Source organism: Vulpes lagopus, chromosome 7 (assembly GCF_018345385.1).
Source record: "Vulpes lagopus strain Blue_001 chromosome 7, ASM1834538v1, whole genome shotgun sequence".
Taxonomy (NCBI): domain Eukaryota; kingdom Metazoa; phylum Chordata; class Mammalia; order Carnivora; family Canidae; genus Vulpes; species Vulpes lagopus.
In genome coordinates, this window is record NC_054830.1 from 77556324 (window position 1) to 77581337 (window position 25014).

Here is a 25014-nt window from a genome sequence, read left to right on the forward strand (position 1 = left end):
GAGCAAACCACCCCTTCTGGGCCAGCCAACCTGAAGCAGAGACTGCCATGTTTGCTCTTCGTTTGTATCCCTCCTACGGGTGTGACAGTGCCTAGCCCAAAAATGTGTGTCTCGGGAGGATGAGTGGATGAAAGCCAGGTTTCTAGAGACCAGCACTTGTGTCCCACCTCACCCGACAGTACCAGCAAGGCAATTCAGAGAATGGCACTTTATTTTAAGACTTGATTTTTTTGCCATGATTTTCTACCGATTCTTCCAAGATGGTGTCGTCTTCTTCAACAGTGACCAGGACCTTCTTGCCCACAAGACCAAAGATGTCTTCAGGAGGGTAGCCTTTGGGCTCACCCACCTTCACGGTGAGCATGTCCAATGTTAGAACAGTGCCTTCTGGAATCCTCACTTTGGCCACCACGGACTTGCCCAGCTGCGGATAAAATTAAGACTCAGTGCCGGCCTCATAGAAGTTAACTGGTACGTGTTGTTTTATACCTAAGGTCCCTGACCAGTTTTCACAGGATACCCGGGGAGTAGTGACTCTCTTGTCCCCTCGGGGCCTAGAAAAGTGTGGGGTGTGGGGTGTACTCAGAGGCTCAGAGGAGGGGCCTTTGGATAAACTACACAGGAAAGAGCTCAGGTTCTACAGCCACAGCCAGGTCCAAATCCCCTTTAGGTGGGTACAAGCCATGGTGGAGTTTCTCTGCAAAATGGGAAATAACAGTGCCTTCAGCTTTGTCAGACAACTGTAAGGATTAGCAATAATAATGTCTGCAATCTACCCGGAATGCTCCCAATAAATAAAAATTATGATTACTTTTATCATCATCCAGTTCAATATCTCACTTTGAACATGGGAAACAGGTCCACAGAGGGCAGATAACTTGGCCCAAGTTGCAAGGAATGGGGATCCTGAGTCCTGGCCCACTGCTCTTAGAGGACACAAAACTTAGGGCCACCCTGCTCAATAAAATAAGAATATGGGGGGGGGGGGCTCACAAGCCTGAGTATGCTGCTACTCAGAGGACGGGAAAGGGGACCACCTACAAAGGGGCAGACAGGCAGGTGAGGGGAATAAAGGGTACCGGAAGCTCATGACCAGACTTTCTAGGTCTTTACCATAAATGCTGATGAACAAATCACTGTATCACTCGATATCCTCCGTGTAAGGGCCAAAGAATCAATTCTAAAGCTGTGTGCCAAGACAAAAGGTCAGCAGCGGATGTCATCAGATGACGCATCATCCTGCTGTATAACACTGTTTGCCCAGGGAGCTGAGAGGCTCAAAACCAAATTAAGGGCTCAATTCTCCTGCCCTTCTGGTGCAGTTCTCTCCCCTTCTCCTTTGCCAGGCAGTTTGTTGCCTTTTACTATTATTTTCATTTCCTGGTACATAGGCACCTTTAATTTGAGGGAAGCAATCAAGACCTACCAGAATAAAAGATGACCACATTCCTCATACATGCCTGCTGTTTGGTCTTTGCCTCCACCCAGACGGCCACAGGAGAATAGTAGGAGTGCCTGCACTGCCGGCAGCCCCAGGACGCCTGGCTCTGTGACCAGAGGCCAAGACAGGTTTAGGCCACGGTCTCCAAGAAGCCTAGATGGTCAGCAAGCCAGGCAGTATTCCTTGGCCCCACCATCCCATCTGTCTGATGGTCAGTGCTGTACAGCCACACTGCTCCCCGGGGAAGATCCATATCATCCCCCATCAGTGACAAGCCACTGCCCCGCCTATCCAGGGCCACCTCTGCTTACGGATGCCTCCTTCTCCTGCTGGCCTCATGGAACCCTTCTGCCCAATTGTCTCTCAAGGCTCACCTACTCCAAAGGAGTAGGACTTCACCACCCAAGTGTCTCACAAGGCAACCCCGCCCCCTGACAGCTCCTAGAGTCTAGAGCACTGGAGTCAAAGGCTTCAGAGGCTTGGAGGAAAACTGCAACACAATTCTAGGAGACTGCTGAAACTACTGATGCTTCCTTAAGTGACATGCTCCTCCTGCTGCTAATATGACCCCAGACTCTGTGGGTCAGCCTGGGCTCAGGCAAGATGAATACCAACTCTCCTGGCAAGTATGGTCACTCCCAAGACAGTGGAGCCCAGCAGGGTTGTGGAGAACCCACCTTCTCATTGCAGGCCATCTCACAAGGCAGCAACTGCTTAGTGGGGGAGCCCATGGCCCTTTCCACGAGGCGCACGGACCGCACCAGCTCGGCCAGCTCTCCGGGCTCCAGCGAGGCTGAGTGATCACTCCCCTTCCACGTCTTGTCCAAAGTTATGTGACGCTCCAGCACCTTGGCACCCAGAGCCACTGCGGCCACAGATATCGCTATGCCTGTTTCATGCCCAGAATACCCTATGGGAATGTCAGGAAAGAGCTTCTGATATTCCTTCAAAAAAAAAAAAGGGGGGGTTAAATATTGTAGCATTTTATGCACACAGTGCAGAGTCAGGCAGATCTAGGCTGGAGTCCCAGTTTAGCCACTCACTATTTGTGCAACTACAGGCAAGACACTGAGGCTCTCTGAGCTTCTCACTCCTGACATGATATTGGTACCTGTCCAGGGCTGCTCCAAATGCGTGAAAAGCACTCAGCACACTGGAATGCTCCAAAAATAATGGCTACTCTCAGCAAGAATGCACTCTAAGAATGCTTCACACGGCACAAACCACCTGGAGTAACAAGAGAACTATAACTAAATACCTAAACTCAGTCAAAAAACATCTGCCACATTTAATTAGCCTGAGCTGCTGAAAGCAAGTGTGCTGTATGCACAAATATCGTCATCAATAATATATACAGCCCAATCTCGAAACAATCCTTTGGTGGAAATGCTAAATAATTAACTAATTTGTGATCTATAATTCACTGAATGCAACAGCAGACATTCGTCAAGTGAGTCTTGCCATTGAGGCAGACCAGAAAGCTTAAGTATAGTAGAAAGACCCAGATGGTTTGTTTTTTTTTAAGATTTTATTTATTAATTAATGAGAGAGAGAGAAAGAGAGAGAGAGAGCAGCAGAGACACAGGCAGATGGAGAAGCAGGCTCCATGCAGGGAGCCTGACATGGGACTTGATCCTGGGACTCCCAGGATCATACCCCGGGGCTGAAGGCGGCGCTAAACTGCTGAGCCACCCAGGCTGTCCTATGGGGTTTAATATAAGATTAGGACAGCTGAGTGGCAAAGGCCCCAAAAACCAGATTAGAGGGCATATAATGGACAAGGGAATAGAGGCTGCAGGGTCAAACGGCTGGAATATGAGTGAGCTGGGCCCAAGATGCGGGGGTTGGGTGGGCGACCAACCCTCACTGTCCTCCAGTATCAGGAGAGGATATTACGGCACCCTGGATAAAAATGGAAGGGTAAGGGGGGTTGTATCCACAGAGAAAGAAAACCAAGGAAAATAATCTGGAGTCACATAAGGCAAATTGTTGATGATAGTAATCTCTGTGGGATGAGATTACAGAGAATGTTTACTCTATATTATATATCTCAGAGCTATTTGAGTTTAAAAATCACATTTAAAATTTTTGAATGAAAAAAAAATTTTTTTTGAATGATATAATTTAGAGATGAGTGAGAAATGGAGAAAAATCTATCACCTGGGAGAGATAGAAATTTAGGTAAAAAGGTAGCAGTAGGGACGACTGAGTGGCTCAGTGGTTGAGCATCTGCCTTTGGCTCAGGACATGATCCTGGTCCAGGGATCGAGTCCTGCATGGGGCTCTCTGTGAGGAGCCTGCTTCTCTCTCTGCCTATATCTCTGCCTCTCTCTGTCTCTCATGAATAAATAAATAAAATCTTTAAAAAAAAAAAAAACGGTAGCAGTGTCAGTTTTCAAAAAAGGCTCATTTTTTTTTAAGTTAAATATGAAGAATGTATAGCAACATATCTAAAAGCTTACACTATCGTGGAAAAAAAAACCCAAGAATGTCAAAATACTGTACTACCAAAAGGAAAATATAAAAGGAAACTTGTTAATTGCAATACTGGGATTATGTGTCTGTGTCTATTTAGAATTCCACTATATAACTACAGTGGTTTTGTATGATAATTACATATACATGTTTCTAATTAAGTTAAGCTTCAGGTGCTACAAGGCGAGAGGGGTGGAGGTGGCCTGAGACAACAAGAGACAAAAGATTCTAGTTCCAGCTTTGCCACCAAGGTGCTGTGAGATCTCATGTAGGTAAGTCATTTTCCCTCTGGGACTGGATTTCGCCATCTGTAAAATGACTGAGGTGGAGTAGACAAAACCCTGGGAGAGAGAAAGCTCCCTCAAGACCGTTACTGTGACCAGTTTGAGCCTCACTGAGGCTCAGAATTACAGGCAGAAAATAACAGAGCCAGCAAATAGCACAGATCAGGAAAAGCCAGAAGTTTCAAGAAGGTCTCCTACAACTCAGTATAACGAAAGCCCAACAGATGTTTGTACACCAGTGTTCCTACCAGCATTCTTCACAATAGCCAAAAGGTGGAAACATCCTAAAAGTCCACCAACGGAGGGATGGATAAACAACATGTGCTATATACACACAATGGAATGTTATTCAGCCTTAACAAGGAATGAAATGCTGGCATGTGCTACAACACGGAGAAGCCTTGCACACAGTGTGTAAGTGAGAGAAGACAGATACCAAGGACACGTAGTGTATGATTCCACTCAGAGGAGGTCTCTAGGGTAGTCAAATTCCTAGAGACAGAAGCAGAATGGTGCCTGTCAGGGGCTGTGGGAGAAGGAAATGGGGAGTCAGTGTTTAATGGCCATAGAGTATCAGTTTGGGAAGATGGAAAGGTTCCAGAGATGAATGGTGGTGGTTTAATGTGAATGTTCCTAATACCACTGAACTACACATCTAAATGGTTAAAATGGTAAATCTTATATTTTATCACATAACCCAACATACTAAGAAAAAACCCAACATACTAAGAAAGGATATAAATCAGGAATTCACAGAGGAGGGACCCCGATGGTCAATACGTATAGCATAAAAAATGTATATATAGACAATTATGAGAGCTTGCACCTCGAATTTCAGAGTGGGAAAAATTAAGATTGGTTTTAAGAACATTTAATTTATAATCACCCTCTTTAGAATGTACCTGCTTCCTTAACTGCACGGTTGGTTCTCATTTGATTCTCTAACAGCAAGATTGCCAATGGACGTTCAAATGACATGAAGCATGTCAAGACAGGTGAGAATTTTGGCTATAAGAAAGGCCCAATCTTTCCCACAGTAAATGGCCCAAGAGATGCCATTTTGCTATGGCCTCATCAGACCACGGCCTGCTCACCGTGATGACGCGCAGGTTGACGTCCTCAGGGAGGAGCGGGTATGCACTGGTGCACTGGAGGAAGCAGAAGTTGGGGTTGAGAGGCTTCACAATCTGATAGACTTGCTTCATGGTGTCCATCGACTGCATTCCGCTGGAGATCACCATTGGGCGGCCTGAGTGACCCAACACCAACACCGTCATCACTTTCCCTTTCCGGGTTCTGACTCTCCCTCACGCATACCCCAGCTGCTGGTCTCATCATTCATGAACTCCAAAGACAGCTCGCAAACACTGTGCCAGCCACTGGCGGGGGGAGAGGGGAGCGTGGTGGACTCCTGCCCTCGCCGCTGAGGAAATGTAGACTCCCCTCGCCCCCAATATTATTGTCTAGCAAAGCGAACTGAATTCAGGGGGCAGAGGAACTCCACACCCCTCAGAGAAACATGAGCACCTCAGTGGATTAAGAGGCTGCACAGCAGGGTAAGGCGAGCACTGCCCCCAACTCAACGGCATGAGTACGTGTGAGGCCCAGAGCTGCCATCTCCCTGCTGTGTGGTCTCACATGCCTCACCTGCGAAATAAGTATAAAGCATCATATTACTCAGCCATTAGAAATGACAAATACCCACCATTTGCTTCGACGTGGATGGAACTGGAGGGTATTATGCTGAGTGAAATGAGTCAATCGGAGAAAGACAAACATTATATGTTCTCATTCATTTGAGGAATATAAATAATAGTGAAAGGGAATAGAAAGGAAGGGAGAAGAAATGGGTAGGAAATATCAGAAAGGGAGACAGAGCATAAAGACTCCTAACTCTGGGAAACGAACAAGGGGTGGTGGAAGGGGAGGAGAGTGGGGGGTGGGGGTGAATGGGTGACGGGCACTGAGGGGGGCACTTGACGGGATGAGCCCTGGGTTTTATTCTGTATGTTGGTAAATTGAACACCAATAAAAAATAAATTTATTACTAAAAAATATATATATATAGCATCATAATCATATAACCTGCTTCAGTCCCAGGGTTGTTATGAGGATCAAATGAGATGATTCATGTTGCAAAACACCTTTACAGACCGTAACGTGCAGAGGTTAGATGTTATGATAGACGTACAGACTATTTCTCAAAGTCCAAACTTCCTCTAAGAAATTCTGTATACACTGCCATATCCTCAATTTCATATAAATAAAAATAAAATAATTTTTCATTTTTAAAGTTCTTATAAAAACGGGCTTATCCTTAACTTCTTTCCTTTCAAGACAGCACACAGAAAAGTAGGAGTATATGTTAATTGAATAGAGGTTTCTAATGCCTTCAAGGAGACTCCTTTAGTGGGCTCTACTACAGGAGCAAAAATGAAAAGATTTGGAACTTCCTCATTTTAGGGCAAAAATTAAACACTTACCTTTTTTGGCTGTCTTTTCCAGATAAGGAAAATTATTAGTGTCCCCAGATCCAACTTTGAAAAACGGAACATTCAGCTCATGCAGAAACTCAACTGCCATCTATAAAAATCAAAGAAGGAGCTCTTTTTCACCACTGTTCAAAATCACGTCAAGTCAGGCGAGGAGCCACAGACAAACAGAAAATCCCTCCTCTTGCCCAGCAAGAGGGCCTCTCACAACAACCTGAAAGCAAAGGTGTGTTATCAGTCATTTCATTCAAATTCCAACGTTCATTCATAGCCACCCATCTGTTTGTCCAACAAACACTGCATGCTGGCCTGTACTGGCCATGAACTCTGCAAAAGAATCGGACCCCAGGCCAGACCCTTCCTTTTTCAGGTGCCCAGGGTCCAATCGCAAAAGGGTCATGACTTAATCTTGATCCAGAAATCCAGGTAGTGAGAAAGTGAATGTCCCTCAAAGGCCTTACCCTTTATCTAAAACCAAACAGCCAGGAAGAGAGGCCATTTCAAACCTTGCCACAAGTGGAAAAAATGGAGCATTTTATGGCCCAGCCCTGACACGGTGATCCACAGGTGGCAGGGCCCATCAAATCCAAACCCTCTCAGCCCCTAAACCACACTGCCCACAGGAAAAACAAACCTCCATCACTTTTTTTTTTGGACACATCACTGCTTAAGGTTATCTGTCGAGGGCCCTTCACCATCCTTTGCCCCCACCAGGATTCATTAATAAGACTCAGGATCAGGAAATTGGCAAGTGTCAACAAATGCTAACAGAATCAGCAAGTTGCAAGTTTTAAGAGTAAAATCTCAGCTTGTTATCAAATTATAAAACTCCCCCAAACTACCTCTTATTACTATTTTTAAAAATTGGAGTTGGATATCAGAAGTGGGAAGAATCAAGGTCTCAGAATGTTTCCAAATATCTAAGTTTGATCTGTTGTAAAATGCTGCCTGGGTTTCAGAAGTAGGTTTGGGGGATGCCTGGGTAGCTCCGTGGTTGAGCATCTGCCTTCAGCTCAGGTCATGATCCCAGGGTCCTGGAATCAAGTCCTGCATCGGACTCCCCTCAGGGAGCCTGCTTCTCCTACTGCCTATGTCTTTGCCTCTCTCTGTGTCTCTCATGAATAAATAAATAAAATCTTAAAGAAAAAAAAATAAGTAGGTTTGGAAGGCCTGATTGGCTGGGTCACTGCTTCTCACACTTTAATAAATGTACCTTGATCTCCTGGGGATCTTGCTCAAATGAAATGCAAATTCTGATTCTGCTGGGTTAAGGAGGGACCCGTGGGTCTGTGTTTCTATTAAGTTCCTGGTAATATAGCCACTGCTGTTCTGTGAATCCTATTTTTTAAGGCATTAGGTCATCATGCCTGAAAACCCAGAGGGCACAGGGGTGGCTAGGAACAGTGTGAGAAGGTCATTCTGCCAGCAGGCTCTTCAAATCAACCCACCGTTGCCTCAGCTTCCTTCCATCCTGCCTGCAGGTGATAAGCTCCTCCAATCATTGGCCACACGCAGAGACTAACTTTCCTCGTGCGTAAATCCCCTAATATCATGAAGGTGGGAGCTGCCGGGGAGCCAGACTCAGTGGGTAACCAGCCAGTGAACAGTTCACAGGCAGTTCACAATGCCCTGGGTCCAAGAGACACGGTGCAGCGTGGCCTGAGTGCCCCCTACACCCAAGCCTGCTAAGCTAGCTTCGCTGCGGTTCCTGCCGTCTGCCCTCTGCTGGCTTTCCCCCTCGCCTCTCTTGTCCCCTCCGTGTTGTTCTCTCTCACCCCTCCTGTTTATGTGTGTCTCACCAGCTCTATGATGGAAGTGAAAAACACTCCTTCTAATGGGTTTACTGAACAAAGTCGACCTCTCCCACTTTTCTCTATCTGGCAGATGGAGAGAGTGTTTTCTACTGTAAAAGGGAAAACCCTATGCTAAGTTTTCTTCTCTCACAACGTCAACTCTGGAAAACTGTGCGGAGATTCCTAAAGAAGTTAAAAATAGAGCTACCCCATGACCCAGCAATTGCACTACTGGCTATTTACCCCAAAGATACAGATGTAGTGAAGTGCTGGGACACCTGCACCCCAATGTTCACAGCAGCAATGTCCACAATAGCAAACTGTGGAAGGAGCCACGATGCCCTTCGACAGATGAATGGATAATGAAGATGTGGTCTATATATGCAAGAGAATATTACTCAGCCATCAGAAAGGACAAATACCATTTGCTTCAATGTGGATGGACCTGGAGGGTATTATGCTGAGTGAATAAATCAATAGGAGAAGGACAATCATCATATGGTTTCATTCATAAGGGGAATATGAGAAATAGTGAAAGGGACTATAAGGGAAAGGAGGGGAACTGAGTGGGAAAAATGAGAGAGGGAGATAAACCATGAGAGACTCCTAATTCTGGGAAACGAACAAGGGGTAGTGGAAGGGGAGGTGGGCGGGGGGATGGGGTGACTGGGTCATGGGCACTGAGGGGGGCACTTGATGGGATGAGCACTGGGTGTTATACTATATGTTGGCAAATCGAACTTCAGTAAAAACAAATTAAAAAAAAAACAAAAAACAAAAACAGTGTTCAACTTCTGCGAGAAGGGCTTATCAGATGACAAATCCCCAAGGGCACAAAGAGGAGAGGCACAGAGTGAGCAGGAGCACGGAGGGGTCAAACGCAGGAGAAACACTCCACAGAAGCTCACCTGGGAGGGCTGGAAAATGGGCTGTGGCAGTCCTCCTGGAGACCCAGCCCCACCTAGTGGCGTTCCGAACACGGCCACTTTGGAGTTACCTGCACAGGGTGCCAAGTGCAGAGATGGTGCAGACCCCAGGCGGTACAGCCGTGCCCAGGGCCCCTTAGGCGCAGTCAGCGCCACTGCCCCCCCACCTCGTTCTCCACAGGCTCTCGGGCTTCCCTAGGCCTGCTCACCCCGCTGTCAACCCTTTTCCACGTCGGGGTACCGTGCAGCCAGGCAGCCTCACAATTCTCCCTCCCTCCCACCCCAGCACGAAGGCTTTCTCGGTCTGTCTGAAAGGAGCCCTGCCGACAGGGCCTTCCCTGGGCATCCACGGCTGACAGGTGCAGGAAAGGGGCCCACCAGCAACCTGGTTTCAGTGAAATGCTGCACTGCTCCCTCTTAGACGGTCCCCAATAAAGACACTCGTCTAGCTTTTTTTAATCCCAGTGTTTCCCAAACTTATTCACTCAGAATCCTTGTATATTAGAGGGGAGCGGGGGAGACAGGCTTTATTACTAATAATTAATTGGTAGTACTTAATTATCAATAAATGAGACTCGATAATGTGTGGCCACAGAACTCCCTTTCCATGTCATGACCCACTGATCTGAGGGGTGACAAAAGCAAGAAGAGGAGCTGGGATTTTTCTAGAGCCCCTCCCCGTCCTCAGACTTTTGAGGTCCTGTGGAAAATGGAAAGAGGGCATCCCACAGGGCAGCTCTGATAGGACAGGGCACTGGTGTGTGAGGGCAGCATGTCTTTCAGGGGCCACCCCGACGGTCATGGCCTTCATTTGCCATATGCCATTTCTCCATAGAACTCTCCATTTAGACCTAAGGAACTCTGCTCATTTCAGCCCTGTTCCATGCACCTCTCTGCAGCATTGACCAGGTGCCCTGGTAGTTCTCTCAGTCTTGATAAAATTCCACCACACTGTAACCTTTCCTCAGCATATGAAGAACACCCTGGGACAGCACAGAGTGGAGAAACGAGGCACTCGATAAATGGCTACCGTCCACAGGAAGTCAGGGTGGTAAATACTCGGAGCCACCTGCCAGGTAAACACAGAACAAGGGACCAACCCACTTCCAACAGCCAGACAGACAGGACATGCTGGTTCAGGAAAGGGACCTGGCCAGCAAATTAACTCTTGGAAAGACTCTTAAGAATGCATTTCCCCTCACTGCCTCTGCCCGGGTCAGCCAGGAAGATACTTGGGAACAAATGGCAATCCTAGGACAGAGAAGCCTCCCTGTCCAGACAATACAAGGCAAAACAGCTCCAAAGGGTCCTAAATAACAGAACAGCTATCATTCGGTGGATGCAGATTTTGTGCAGCCCTCACATCTGACCTCTCACCACAGCCATGTGGGGTGGGCATCTTTATTATCTTGGTTTCTTTTTAAGATTTTATTTTTTTATTCATGAGACACACAGAGAGAAAGAGACATAAGCAGAGGGAGAAGCAGGCTTCTGTGGGGAGCTCGATGTAGGACTTGATCCCAGGGCCCCAGGATCACGACCTGAACCAAAGGCAGACGCTCAACTGCTGAGCCACCCAGGTGCCCCTATTCTGTTTTTACAGATGGGACACTTGTGGCTCAAATAGGGTTTCAATGATGAGCCTGAACCCACAAAGAATCAGCACCAGAACCCGAACTCAGAGAGTGTGGCTGCAGAGCACGTGTCACACATGCCACACAGAAGGGCTTCCTGGGGAGTGGAGGGAAAGGAACCAAAGGGTGAGGCCAAGAGGCAGACCCTGATCACCAACACCCAGGCTCTTCTCCTCTCCCAGCTGCTCCTGCTTCTACCTCAAGGCCAGAGTAAACGACCTACACAAGTGACTTTTCCTAAGCAAGCCTCACAGAAGCACAGAGGTGCTCTCCCTCCTTCAGAGTCCACATCCAGTGCCTGGCAATGTGGACCGAGGAGGAAAGCCCTCATCCCAGGTGCGAGTGGCCTTGGTGAGATCTTCTTTGGCTCTGCATCAGAGTGGGGAGAGCCTCTGGATGGCAGCCTGTTCACACACAAAAGGGAACTGAGGCCCAGAGAGAGCAGGGAGCCACCAAGCTGAGATGAACTTAGAGCAGAGCCAAGGCAAGAAGGCCAATGTCCTGACACTCCGTCTGGTTGCCCTCCTTAACAGTAAGCTGACGTTTGCTCCAAGCTGGCTGTGTGCTACGCTGTGTGTCAACAATCATGGGTAATCCTCACAACAACCCTGCAAGATGGGTTCAGGTACTAACCCCGCTTTGCAGCTGAACAAACAGAAGCACAAAGAGGTCGAACCACTTCCACAGGGGCTCCCCACGGATGGCAGCAGCAGCACCTTCAAACTCAAATCTTAAACGGGTGACCACACAGCCTGGGTATGCACCATTCGGCCTGGGGCCCCAAAGGTTTGGCTCTTTATGCTCTTACAAATGACTACAGACTCTACAGGGTTTTTGCTTATGTAGGTTCTATCTCCATCTACTCTTATTTATCGAATTAAAAGTAAAACTAAGGAATTTGGAGTGTTTTTAACTTTAAAGTTTTAATTTTGAGAGAATTATAGCTTGACATGAAGCTGTAAGAAATAACACACAGAGAGCCTATGCACCCAGCACCCAGTTCTCTCCACTATGGTGACACCTTGCAAAACTAGAGCATAAAATCACAACTGGGTAAGGGATGTTGACAGAGTCTGCTGGTCTTATTCAGATGTCACCATTCTTACACGGATGCACTTGTGTGTGTCTGTATATCCAATTCTATGCAGTTGTACCACACGCACAGAATCGTTACTACCAAGCTGACAATACAGAACTGTGCCATCACTCCAAGGCTTTTTTTCTTTTAAAGATTTTATTTACTTATTCATGAGAGACACAGATAGAGAGAGGCAGAGACACAGGCAGATGGAGAAGCAGGCTCCGTGCAGGAGGCCCGATGTGGGACTGGATCCCGCAACTCCGGGATTATGCCCTGAGCCGAAGGCAGACGCTCAATCGCTGAGCCACCCAGGTGTCCGCTCCAAGGCTTATATAGCCACGTCCACTTGCCTCCCTTCCCTTCCCTAACCGCTGACAACCATTCATCTGCTCTCTATCACTGTAATTTTATCATTTCAAGATTGCTATAGAAACTAAATGGTAGGGCAGCTCCAGTGGCGCAGAGGTTTAGCGCCGCCTGCAGCCCGGGGCGTGATCCTGGAGACCCGGGATCGAGTCCCACGTCAGGCTCCCTGCACGGAGCCTGCTTCTCCCTCTGCCTATGTCTCTGCCTCTCTCTCTGTATGTGTGTGTGTCTCTATGAATAAATAAATAAATCTTTTAAAAAAAATAAGAAACTAAATGGTATAGTATGCAACCCTCCGAGACTGGATTTTTTTACTCAACGCAATACCCTGGAGATCCATCCAAGCTGCAGCATATATCAGCACTTCATTCCTTTTTATGGCTGGAACCATTCACCTGCCAGAGAACTATCTGGGTCGTTCTAGTTTGCGGGCTATTACAAATAAAGTTGTTATAGACATGCGTGTACAGGTTTTTCTGTGAACTCTAAGTTTTCATTTCTTTGGGGATAAATTACCAAATGACACCTGGTGGGCTACATCTCTAGTTTTTGCTGCTGTTTTTTTTAGGTATGTAATAAGTGGTTATTTTTTTATTGAGCTATAACTGACACATAACAATGGGTGTACACCATGATTTGATATGCATATACATTGTGAAATGATTACCCCAATAAGTTCAGGTAACATCGGTTTGGCGCGTAGGTGTCAAAATTTTTGTATGTGTCCAGTTTATAAGGAACTACCAGTATACTCTGAGTGAACTGTGAATATGATACCACATGTGAATTGTATTAAAATAAGGTTGTGTTCAGAAAAAGGAGAGCGCCGTATTATTTTGCCAAGTGATTATACCATTCTACATTCCCACCAGCAGTGTATGAACAATTCATTTGCTCTGTGTCCTTGCCACTATTTGGTGTTATTGTTACTTTTTGTTTTAGCCAGACTGATAGCTCTGTGGCAATACTACATTGTAGTTTAAAATTGAGAATTTTTTTTAAGATGTTATTTATTTATTTTAGAGAGAAGGCACGAGCAGGAGAGGCAGAGAGAGAGGGGGAGAGAATCTCAAGCAGACTCAGCACTGAGCATGGAGCCCAGTGCAGGGCTCAATCTCACAACCCTGAGAAACAACCTGAACCAAAACCAAGTCAGACACTTAACTGACTGAACGACCTGAGCCAAAACCAAGTCAGACACTTAACTGACTGAACTGCCCAGGCACCCTTAAAACTGAGAAATTTTTGAACAGACACGCACAAAAGAAAAAACATGAATTGGAGGTCATCAAAATTAAAGATATTTGTGCTTCCAAGGATACCGCCAAAATGTGAAAAGACAACCCAGAGAATGGGAGCCATTTCTGCAAATCATGTATCTAAGGACTCATATCTAGAATATATAAAGACAAATAACCCAACTAAAAATTGGCAAAGGATCTGACATTCTTCTGAAGAAGGTATACAAATGGCCAAGAAGCACATGCAAAGACGCTAAACAGCAGGGAAATGAGAATCAAGACCACAATGAGATGCCATGTCACACTTGCTAGAATATCTAGAATCAGAAAGTCAGATGGTAACAAATGTTGGTGAGGCTGTGGAGAAACCAGAATGCTCCCACACTGCTGGGAGGATTGTAAACTGCTGCGGCCACTCTGGAAAATGGTCTGGCAATTGCCAAAAGTGAAACAGAGAGTTACCATATCTCTCCCAAGAGAATAAAAACACGTCTAAACAAAACCTGTACAAGAATGTTCATGGAAGCATTATTCCTAATGGCCAAAAAGCAGAAACGATCCAAATGTCCATCAACTGATACGTGGGTAAAAAAAAATGTAGCATATCCATAATGTTGCCTATTACTCAGCAATAACATAGAGAGAAGTGCTGCGGAGAGAGGCTCTGACACAAGCACAACACACATGAACCTTGAACGCATTACTACGTGAAAGGGGCCAGTCACACAGAACCACATACTGTCTCACTCTGGTTATCCCAGCAGTCACAGGTGCATCTCACAGACAGAATGTTGAGAGAATCCAAAGGACTGTATGCATCATGATCGTGTTTCAATGAAGTTCAGCAGCACACAACACTATCATGTTTAGGGACATATGCTTGTGTGGTAAACTTTTTGCAGAAAAGCAAATAAGTGACATAAAAGCCCAAATTTACAGAGCCAGAAAGATAAGTGGTGGCCTAGGGCTGGGATGACAGAGGGGATTGAGAAATAAATGACTAGGAATGGAAAAAAAAAAAAAAAAAAAGACTAGGAATGGGTACATGATAAAAATGCACTGAAGTCGACTGTGGTCATGGCCACCACAACTCTGAATATACTAAAAACAACTGAATTGTTAACTTTAACTGCTGAATCGTGTGGTCTGTGAGAAGAGTGTTACTAAAACACAAGAGCACACAGCACACCTTTCCTTAGCCAATGCTGGGAGAATGATGCCATCACATACCACGCAGCCTCTAGAAAACTCCACTATACACTTGGGAGAGAATGCCAGTAAAAAAAAAAAAAAAAAAGGCAAATCACCTCAGAGTATCACTATGAAACCAGTTTGGACCTGGTGGACCTTTTGAAAGGTGTTCTGATTCCCCCAGGGGTTCCCGGACCCCACTTTGAGAACCACCGCCACACTCCTCCCAGTACTCTCATTTGTTATTGTTGCTTTCTGGTGTCACTGCAAGGGAACTCCCATGTGACTTTCTTCTACTTCCCCTTTCTTTCGTCAGGTTTTAGAAAACCTAGGGAAACAACTATGTGGTAGAGGACAGGGGAGTGACTACACCACCGAGGCTAATTATTTTTATTATTTTATTTTTTAAAGATTTATTTATTGGGGTGCCTGGGTGTCTCCGCTGGTTAAGCCTTCAGCTCAAGTCATGATCCCAGGGTCCTGGGATTGAGCCTCACATCAGGTTCCCTGCTCACTAGGGAGCCTGCTTCTCCCTCTCCTCCTGCCCCTCTCTTCCACTCGCGCTCTCTCTCACTCACTCTGTTTTCTCTCTTATTTATTTGAGAGTGTGCACAAGTGCATGCGCCTACAAGCTGGGGAGGGGCAGAAGGAGAGGGAGAGAATCTTAAGCAGACTCCCCAGTGAGTGTGGAGCCCTACATGGGGTTCAATCTCACTACCCTGAGATCATGACCTGAGCCAAAATCAAGAGTCAGATGCTGAACTGACTGAGCTACCCAGGTGCCCCAAGACTAATTATTTTTAACAGGTTCAGGACTTAGTCCTCCAAATGAGAGTGTTTCTCAAAGTCCTTACTCTGGGAAAGACTGTAGGCTTATTCCAAAGGCAACACTAGGGATGATCCAGAATACTGCCATAAGCTTTGGAAATTCTCCCTAGAGCTTTTTTCCCTGTCTCATTACTGACTTGTTACTACGTCAATCAGACCAAAAGTTTCACGTTTGGGCACAAGAAGGATCAGTAGTTTCCTGAACCCAAACCTGCCCTCTAAGGATGCGGGCTTGGCTGTCTCTGAGTGCCTGAGTTCCAGAGGACTGCCAAAGAGCAATCCCCAAAGAGCAATCCCAAGATGCTGTGAACTCATAGTACATGAAGTAAGCACATCACCAAAACAAATGTCACTTTCTAGGTGTGACTTTCCTTTCACCAGGCACTGACTTAGCGTGTACTGGCATGTGCTAAGATCAGGATGGACTAAATGCCAGGATCCGGGTTCACAGTGAACACACAGTGCCCAGCCTTGAGATGTGTGCTTTACGTATACGGTCTCACCTGCTCCAGAAGACAAGCCTGCATGTTAGGTATTTTAATAATGCCTTGCCCTTTACCTGCGAGGAAACAGACCCAGAGATTAGTGACTACTGACACCTTCCCTGTGAAATGGGGATAACTGTCCTATTTGAAGAGGTTGTTAAGAGGAGCAAATGAGTTGATATGTTTAAAATACCCAGCATAAAACTTGGTACCTCATAAATACTCAAGAAATATTAGTTAATGGTAGGGCCAAAAACAACACCTAAGTCTTTCAGATCCTAAAGCACATGTTCTTTCCTGCTTAAGCTTTTGTGATTTACAGATCCTTTAAGGATCTGATAAAAACCACTAACCCTCTCTTTGGTTTGGCTCACTCATTTATTCCTTCAACAAATACCTCCCAACCACCTACTGCATGCCAGGCACTGGGGATGCTGCGGGGCTAGCAGTCTGGTAGGGAGATGGCACAGTTCACACCCAATCAGACAAGTACCGAGCACCAGGAGAACACAAGAGGAGGCACCTGAACCAAGCAGGGGAATATGAAGAATTTCCCGAGGATATGCTACTTGAGCTGGGATCAGGAAAAAGCCCAGGAACTCCTCAAGGAACACTTTCCTTAAAAAAATCCATCTCCTGGTCCCCAGAGCAGCTCTCGGGCCCAGAGACTCTCCAGCCACTGACATCAAGGTGGTGAAGAGCAAGGGGGAAGCCCAAAGGCCCTGCTGAGCTCCTCGAAGCCACACACACACCTGGCCTGATGCCCAGGCAGAGTTGAAGGATTGAAGAAAGCACACAGCACCAGGCATCAGATCTGCCTTCTAGACCCTTCTCCTAGCTGTATGACTTTGTACAAACTTCCTGGCCCCTCTGAGCCTCTATTTCTTCAGCTGCAGAGTGGTGCAGAGTAGGGATAAGACATTTACTGTAAGTGAACGTGCTTTGTAAGCCAGAACATATAATTCAAAAGTAGGAAATTATGATCATCAAGTGTACAACTGGATCCAAAGAATGTCATGCTTACGAAAGCTGCAAATTAAGGGATGAATCTGTGCTAGAGAACGGAGGCCTGGACTTGTCGTCTCCCAAAGATGCCTAGGTTCTCTGCCTCCCTACCCCGTTAAAACTACAACAGCCTAGGCTAGACTTATGTTTCTTTTCAACTCAATTTACAGACATATTTTGGGATTGGAACAGTGACACAAACGGTCAGGGAGGCCTACAGAAATGAACCGGAATTGCTTCAAATAGTCTAATCGACTACAAGCATTCCAATTGTTTCAAGAGCCATAATAACGCTTGTAGGTTTTATCTAATAATCAATTTCTGCAAAGCTATCCTATGGAAAGAACATAAAATACAGAAAAATGATGTTCATCTCAGTATTATTAATAAGCACAGAAAACTGAGAGTAACTTGCATGTCCAAAACTAGAGAAATGGTTGGGTATGTTATAAATCCTTTAAAAAAGTATTACATTGCTGGGGCTCCCAGGTAGTGCAGTCGCTTAAGCATCTGACTCTTGGTTTCGGTTCTGGTCTCAATCTTGGGTAGTGAGATTAAGCCCCACATCAGGCTCTGTGCTCAACATGGAGTCTGCTTAAGTTTCTCTCTCCCTTTACCCCTGCCCCGGCTGTGCATCCCCCCCCACCCGCCGCAATAAATAAATAAGTAAATAATTTTTAAAAAGAAATATTACATTGCTATTGAAAGCTTTAAGCATGGGGTACCTGGGTGGCTCAGTCAGTTGGGCGACAGACTCTTGGTTTCAGCTTAGGTCATGAGATGGAGCCCCACAATGGGCTCTGCACTGACCTGAGGGTGAAGCCTGCTTAGGATTCTCTCTCTCCTCACCCTCTGCCCACCCCCCCGCTCACTCAAGCCCATGTGCTCACATGTGTGTGCTCTCTCAAAAGATAATAATAAAAGTTAAAAAAAAATAACTGTAAGCACAACACGTGGGGACTGAGATGTCAATTATATCTCAATAAAGCTGGAAAAAAAGCCCAGATATGGATAAAAGCTTGTGGTATAATGCTAAATGGGAAAAGCACACACAGACCTAAATATTCCCAAATGTTGCAACCAGGCAATAAAACATGCACATAAAAAACTTCAGGAGGAAATCTGTAAAAAGAGCCACCAGACAGGGAGCATGGGTCAGTTTTTCCTGTTTCTAAACTTCCTATGATATTTATTATTTTTACAATTAAAATTTTGACATTTGAAAAAGAGTTCATGAGGGAATCTCAAAAAGTCAGGTCACAGAGCAGATTGGGACCCTGCTTGGGTACTCGGATGTCAGCATGACCATTCTGTGAGCCACTCAGGACGACTACTGATGCCCCCCACCCACCCAAATCTGCCACGGCCACTCAGCAAGGGGGCAGATCCCTATCAGAAGGGAAGTTTCCTGATTCTCAGTCCAGGCCACTTTCTGCTGGGAGAAAACTGGTCTGGTTGGGGTCTCCCACAAGCTTAGGGGACTCAGGGATGTTAGTGTGGCTGCTGCCCTCCTCCCAAAAACAACTTGTTTGGAAACTTCTGGTACTCCTCCCACCAAATCTCACCGGGCCTCTGCTCCCCCTGGCCTCCCATTTAGTTAGGCACTGATGCAGTTAATGTGACACGGAACTCTAGGTCCACAAAGCACAAGAAAAGTCTCAAGTGAGCAAATGCTGGAGCTGACTCTAGGCCAAAAGCCACCAGGCACCTGTAGCAAATGACAGCAGCCCTATGAGGACTCACCTCATCCATGCCCGAGGCCGTGAAGAAGATGCCAACCTCCTGAGCGTATCTCTGCAGCTCCCTGTACTGCTCATGGCTGAACTCCAGGTGGCGCTTGTGCTCCCCGTACGTCTTGCCCCAGGAATGCTTGGACGTATAGGGCCTCTCCAAGGCTTTCCGATTAAACTTGTACTCCAGCTCGCTCTTCTGGAACTTGGCACAATCGGCCCCACACTCCTGCAACAAACATACAACATACCTGTCGTGGATTCTCAGAGAAAAGGTAAATGTCGGAGCAAATGCTCTGACATCTGTATCTTTAAAAATAAGGCCAACTGACGACAGGCAGAGAGGAACAGGAGAAGCAAGAAAGTCTCAAAGGAAGAAAAGCCTGGGGATGGGGCTCTCCCCTATTTTCGCCCCTTAAAATGCAAAAAGAACCAAAAAATGGGCACTTTTTTCCCCACTCTGTTTTATATTAAAAATAATTAAACAGTTAAGGAAGATTTTAAGTTGGATAACTCAGCAGAGGACAGCAAAACGAGCACTGGGCCAGAGTTGAGAGGCAGTCAGGACCTGACCCTCACTCTTGGATAAGTCACTCCCGCTCTCAGGACTCAGCATCTCCATCTCCATACACAGCTGCCCTGGGCTAGCCCCAGGACCTGCAGCTGTTCTGAGGAGCCCCTCACAGGGCAGGAAACAACTCTGCTTTTGCTGTTTTGCACTTGTGCTTTTCTGCATGGCATCTTGTTTGAACAAAAGGTTCTGGGACAAAAAGTAAACAAACAAGACTTAGAAAGGCCCAGGCCTTACTGAACAAAAGCTATAACATAAAATCTGGGTTGTTCAAGTATAAAATCTGTAATTCTATTGCCAATCAGCCCCCAATCTCTCAAAACTGTTTTTTAAAAAAGATTAAAAATAAATAAATAAATAAATAAAAAGATTTTATTTATTTATTTGACAAAGAGCACAAGCAGGGTGAACAGCAGGAGAAGGAGAAGCAGGCTCCCCACTGAGCAAGGAGCCCGATGTGGGGGCTTGATTCCAGCACCCTGAGATCATGACCTGAGCCAAAGGCAGATGCTTAGGCAACTGAGCCACCTCAATGTGCCCCTCAACCAGGTGCCCCTCAACTGCTTTTAAAAACCATTCAAGGGGGGGATCCTGGGTGGCTCAGTGGTTTAGCACCTGCCTTTGGTCCAGGGCGCAATCCTGGAGACCCGGGATCGAGTCCCACGTCAGGCTCCCGGCAGAGAGCCTGCTTCTCCCTCTGCCTGTGTCTCTGCCTCTCTCTCTCTCTCATAAATAAATAAATCTTTAAAAAAAAAAAAATTCAAGGGCAGCCTAGGCGGCTCAGCTGTTTAGCGCCGCCTTCAGCCCAGGGCGTGATCCTGGAGACCTGGGATTGAGTCCGACGTCAGTCTCCCTGCGCGTGGAGCCTGCTTCTCCCTCTGCCTGTGTCTCTGCCTCTCTCTGTGTCTCTCATGAATAAATAAATAAATAAATAAATAAATAAATAAATAAATAAATAAATAAATAAATAAAATCTTTAAAAAAAAACCATTCAATAGAAAGATTAAGGAAAATCCTCTAAAGTCTCTAGCTCACTGACATTTCTATAGACAGAGTTATTCACATTGCTAAAAACCTCACTTCCAGAAATATCTGTGCTAGCAGTGCTGTTCCCACTCCTGGGAAGACCACAAGATGGCATGGTCAGGAAGGTTCAAAAAACAGGAGAAATGAAAGTGATCTTGGGCAACAGAGTTCTCATTGTCTAGAGGAAGATCCCCCAACCCAGAGAAACCTGAGCAAAGCCGCACAGCGAATCTGGCAGAGCTGGACAAATCGCTTTGCTAAGGCTGCAGAACGTGTGTCTCCTGGCCCATGACCGCCACCTGGAACCCAGCTACGCCAGCCCACCAGCAAACTAAGGGGGGAGAGGTTCACAGAGCATTGCTTCACCCCCTGGCTTCTCAGCTCTAACTCAAGGAGAGAACTTACCTTCAAAAAGTGAAAGAGCTTGTCTTCTCTGGGCAAACCTTTCATTTACAGAAAGAAGATAGATGTGAAGTAGCAGAAACTACTAGAGACAAGAGGTCAGATAAAAATTCTACTACATTCCACATGACAGCAGTTGTCTGGGGAGAAGAGCAGGTTCTTTCTCTTTCCTCCACGTCCTTCCTAAGACTCAGTGATTTCTTTCTTTTATTAAAAAAGATTTTATTTATTTTTATTTGAGAAAAAGCAAGAGACAGCAGGAGTACAGGAGGCGGGCAGAAGGAGAAGCAGAAGTAGACACCCCTCCCCACCTCTACCCGGCTGAGCAGGGAACCTGATGAGATGCAGGGCCCTGGGATCATGACTTGAGCCAAAAACAGACACTCAACCAACTGAGCCACCAGGATCCCTCTTTTTATTTATTTTTCCTCTCTCTCTCTTTTTTAAAATTATTTATTTTAGAGAGAACATTCACAAAAGGGGCAGAAGGAAAGGGAGAGAGAATCCCAAACCGACTCCCAGCTGAGCCTGGAGCCGACCCCAACTGGTGGCACTGGGGAGGGGAGGAGAGGGACATGGGCTGAAACCTAGAACCAAGGGCCAGTCACTTAATGGACTGTGCCAACCAAGCACCCCAAACTGAATTATTTATTAATCTATTTCATTCTATGGTAAACTCCAGGTTCAGAAAACACAATCACTGTCCCTGTTTTATTATAATGTCGATGGTTTCCTTGTTCAATTGCCAAGAGGGAGGAATTTTTTATTGATTCTCTCCTGGCAACAACAACAACAACAACAACAAAAAACACCCACAAAAAAACAAGCAGCAAAACCCCAGGATCTAAGGTGTGATGGGCCAAGGTGTGATGCTCTCTTTGCAGCAAAATTTGGAAGTTAAAAGTATATTCAATTAGTAAATCTCTAATTATGTTTACAGTTCATATATATTATATAATTATGAGGGTATATTTTGTTGTAGGAAAATAAAAATAACTGAACTCAACTTTAAATATTGCAAATAGATTCATTTATTGTATGAGCAACTCTGGGTAATTAAACATGGGAATGTGACTATTTGGCAACAAGGACTAAAAAAAAAAAAATCCTAAAATACAAGGATTCAAGATATTCCACTACTTTAAGTTTAAAAACAAAAACACAGGACGCCTAGGTGGCTCAACGGTTGAGCGTCCGCCTTTGGCTAAGGTCGGGATCCCCGGGTCCTGGGATCCAGTCCCGAATCAAGTCTCCCCCAGGGAGCCTGCTTCTCTGCCTGTGTCTCTGCCTCTCTCTGTGTGAGTCTCTCATGAATAAATAAATAAAATCTTTAAAAACATACACACATACATTATAAAATAAGTGAAACTGAAGCCTAGGGAGGGAAGAGCACCTGCCCAAAATTATTCAGCTAGTAAATAGTTATCTTCACACCAGTCCAGTGCTCCTTCCATTGTACCACAGCCTCAACCTCTGCATTTTCCTCCCCTCACCTCAGAACTAACCTCCACAATGAAAAGAGAAAGAAAAAAAACTTTGTTTCTATGGCTTCAATGTCTCTGGGGATTTTTACAATCTCAGAATTCAGAGTTCTCACCTCTGAATTTATAGGGAACATAAATTAAGAGCAGGAACTACCCCCGTAGAAAATAATGTTACCACACAAAGGCTTATGCCCTCCAGTTAGGAACAAACCTCTGCAGTCCAGTATTTACTAGCTGTGTGCCCTTGGGCAAGTCACTTCTCAGAGGGTTTAAAATGAAACCAATAGGGGCACCTGGGTGGCTCAGTCGGTTAAACATCTGCCTTCAGCTCAGGTCATGATCCTGGGGTCCTGGGATGGAGCCCCACATCAGGCTCCCTGCTGAGCAGAGACCCTGTTTCTCCCTCTAGCCCCTGCTTGTGCATGCACTCTCTCTCTCTCTCTAATAAATAAATAAAATCTTTAAAAAAATAAGGTGAAAACAATAGCATCTACCACATTGTATTATAATAATGAAATGAGATGGTGCATTTAAAGCATTTAGTGCAGTATCTGATAGAGTAAGCACTCAAAAACATCAACAGTTGTCACTTTTTTTTTTTTTTTTAATTTTTTTTTTTTTATTTATTTATGATAGTCACACACAGAGAGAGAGAGGCAGAGACACAGGCAGAGGGAGAAGCAGGCTCCATGCACCGGGAGCCCAACGTGGGATTCGATCCCGGGTCTCCAGGATCGCGCCCCGGGCCAAAGGCAGGCGCCAAACCGCTGCGCCACCCAGGGATCCCCAGTTGTCACTTTTTTAAAGTATTTTTTATCATTCAGTTGGCTTCCATAAAAGCAGAGTTAGTCCTGAAGGAAGAGCAAGATAAATACCTAATCACAATTAACGACATTAGGTGAACACCTTTGACTGAAGGGAAGGGGGGAAAAAAGATGGGAGTGAGCCATCTCTAAACCCAGGAATCACAGCACAGACCTCAGGCTGGGGACTAAGGTCACAATAAAAACACGATAGTCCCCCATTCAAGGGTTTCACAGTTGAACAGAGAGAGCAAGGAACTTGGACAGTGACAATGCAATATGATGGGAGCAATGACAGGGGCCCAACCTTGAGGGGAAGGTTTGGAAAAAAGCATCCAAGTAGACCTGGACAGGAAAGGAAATTTGCCGGGGTACCTGGGTGCCTCAGGTTGGGCTTCTTTCTGCCTTCTGCTCAGGTCCTGATCCCAGAGTCCTGGGATCAGGCCCGCCTCAGGTTCCCTGTGGGGAGCCTGCTTCTCCTTCTGCCTCTCTCTCTGTCTCTCATGAATAAATAAATTTAAAAATAAAAAAAAAAATTAAAAATCTAAAAAAAAAAAAAATTGCCAAGAGGGAGCAATGAATTTATTGAGTCCTCTGTGCCAAATACTGTGCTAAGAGCCTTACATAAATCATCCCGTTAGATTCTTACAAACTCTATTAAGTACTATTATCAAGCCGATTTTCAAACCATGAAACTGAGGCTCACAGAGAGGTTAAGTAACTAGTCCGTGTTCACACGGCTGGTAAGTGGTGGCGTCTGAATTTGAATCCAGAGCCCTGTCGGTTTAACCATTTCATATTCCAAACACAAGGAAAGGCAAGTGAGAGGAGATCACAGCAACTTCGGGAACTTCCGGAACTTGCTGGAAGTAATTCAAGGTCGCTGAAAGATGTCGGAGACGAAACAATGAGCAGGCAGGAAGGAACCAGGTCACTGAGGTCTTGAAGACTGCGCTGAGGGGTTCTGACTCCACCCGCGGGCCGTGGGGAGCCACTGAGGCAGGGGTACGACCTCATCAAACCTGTGCTCTAGGAAGATCCTTCTGCCACCCGAAGGGGGCAAAGGACGGGTCAGGAGGCAACTGCAGGGATGCAGACAGGTGAGGAGGGTGGGGAGGGGTGAGGAGGACGGCAAAGACTTAGGAATGGACCCGGAGAGCCCGACGCCAGGACACGCGGGGTCCCGGGTCCCCGCCCCCGCCTGCTGTCTCCGGGCCCCGCCCCCGGCTCCAGGCCCCGCCCCCGGGCCCAGGCCCCCGCCTGCTGTCTCGTGGCCCCGCCCCCGCCCCGCCCCGGGCCCCGCCCCCAATCCCCGCCGCCTGCTGTCTCCGGCCCCGCCCCCGGCTCCGGCCTCCACCTGCTGTCTCGGGGCCCCGCCCCCGCCCCGCCCCCCCGCCCCAATCCTCGCCGCCTGCTGTCTCCGGCCCCGCCCCCGCCTCCGGGCCCCGCCCCCGGGCCCCGCCCCCGCCTCCGGTCCCGGTTCCTGCCGGCGCCTTTTCCGCCCCGGGCTCTGCCCTCACCTTAGCCGTGCGGATCATGCGCTTGGCCACTTCCAGGTCGCCCTGGTGGTTCTGGCCGATCTCGGCAATGATGAAGCACGGGTGCTGCCCGCCCACCCAGCGCCCGGGACACAGCTCCAGCTCCAGCGGCATCGCGGCGGCTCGGCTCGGCTCGCCTCGCGCTCCGGCGCCGCACCGCCCGCCTCGAGTCCGGTCCGCAGCCCAGCGGGGACCACACAGCGGCCCCGCCGCGTCAG

General features: G+C 46.7%; 1 protein-coding gene across 1 annotated transcript; it reads right to left on the reverse strand.

The window, feature by feature from the left end:
- Nucleotides 1–193: 193 nt before the first annotated feature.
- On the reverse strand, nt 194–25014 carry NANS (N-acetylneuraminate synthase). The gene is made up of 6 exons (XM_041761977.1): nt 24779–25014; nt 18986–19201; nt 6684–6783; nt 5295–5449; nt 2119–2385; nt 194–424 (listed from the first exon to the last, which is right to left on the reverse strand). The coding sequence occupies exons 1-6, from the start codon at nt 24908–24910 to the stop codon at nt 215–217; spliced, it is 1080 nt and encodes a 359-aa protein (XP_041617911.1). The 5' UTR covers nt 24911–25014; the 3' UTR covers nt 194–214.

What these genes read in the sequence shown, in the direction of transcription:
- NANS (XM_041761977.1), bottom strand. Translation starts at nt 24,910, where the DNA reads ATGCCGCTGGAGCTGGAGCTGTGTCCCGGGCGCTGGGTGGGCGGGCAG. An exon ending in GGAAAAGACAGCCAAAAAAG is followed by an intron (nt 5,450 to 6,683) that starts GTAAGTGTTTAA and finishes TGGGTCACTCAG; the next exon opens with GCCGCCCAATGGTGATCTCC. An exon ending in TCAACCTGCGCGTCATCACG is followed by an intron (nt 2,386 to 5,294) that starts GTGAGCAGGCCG and finishes TTTTTTTTGAAG; the next exon opens with GAATATCAGAAGCTCTTTCC.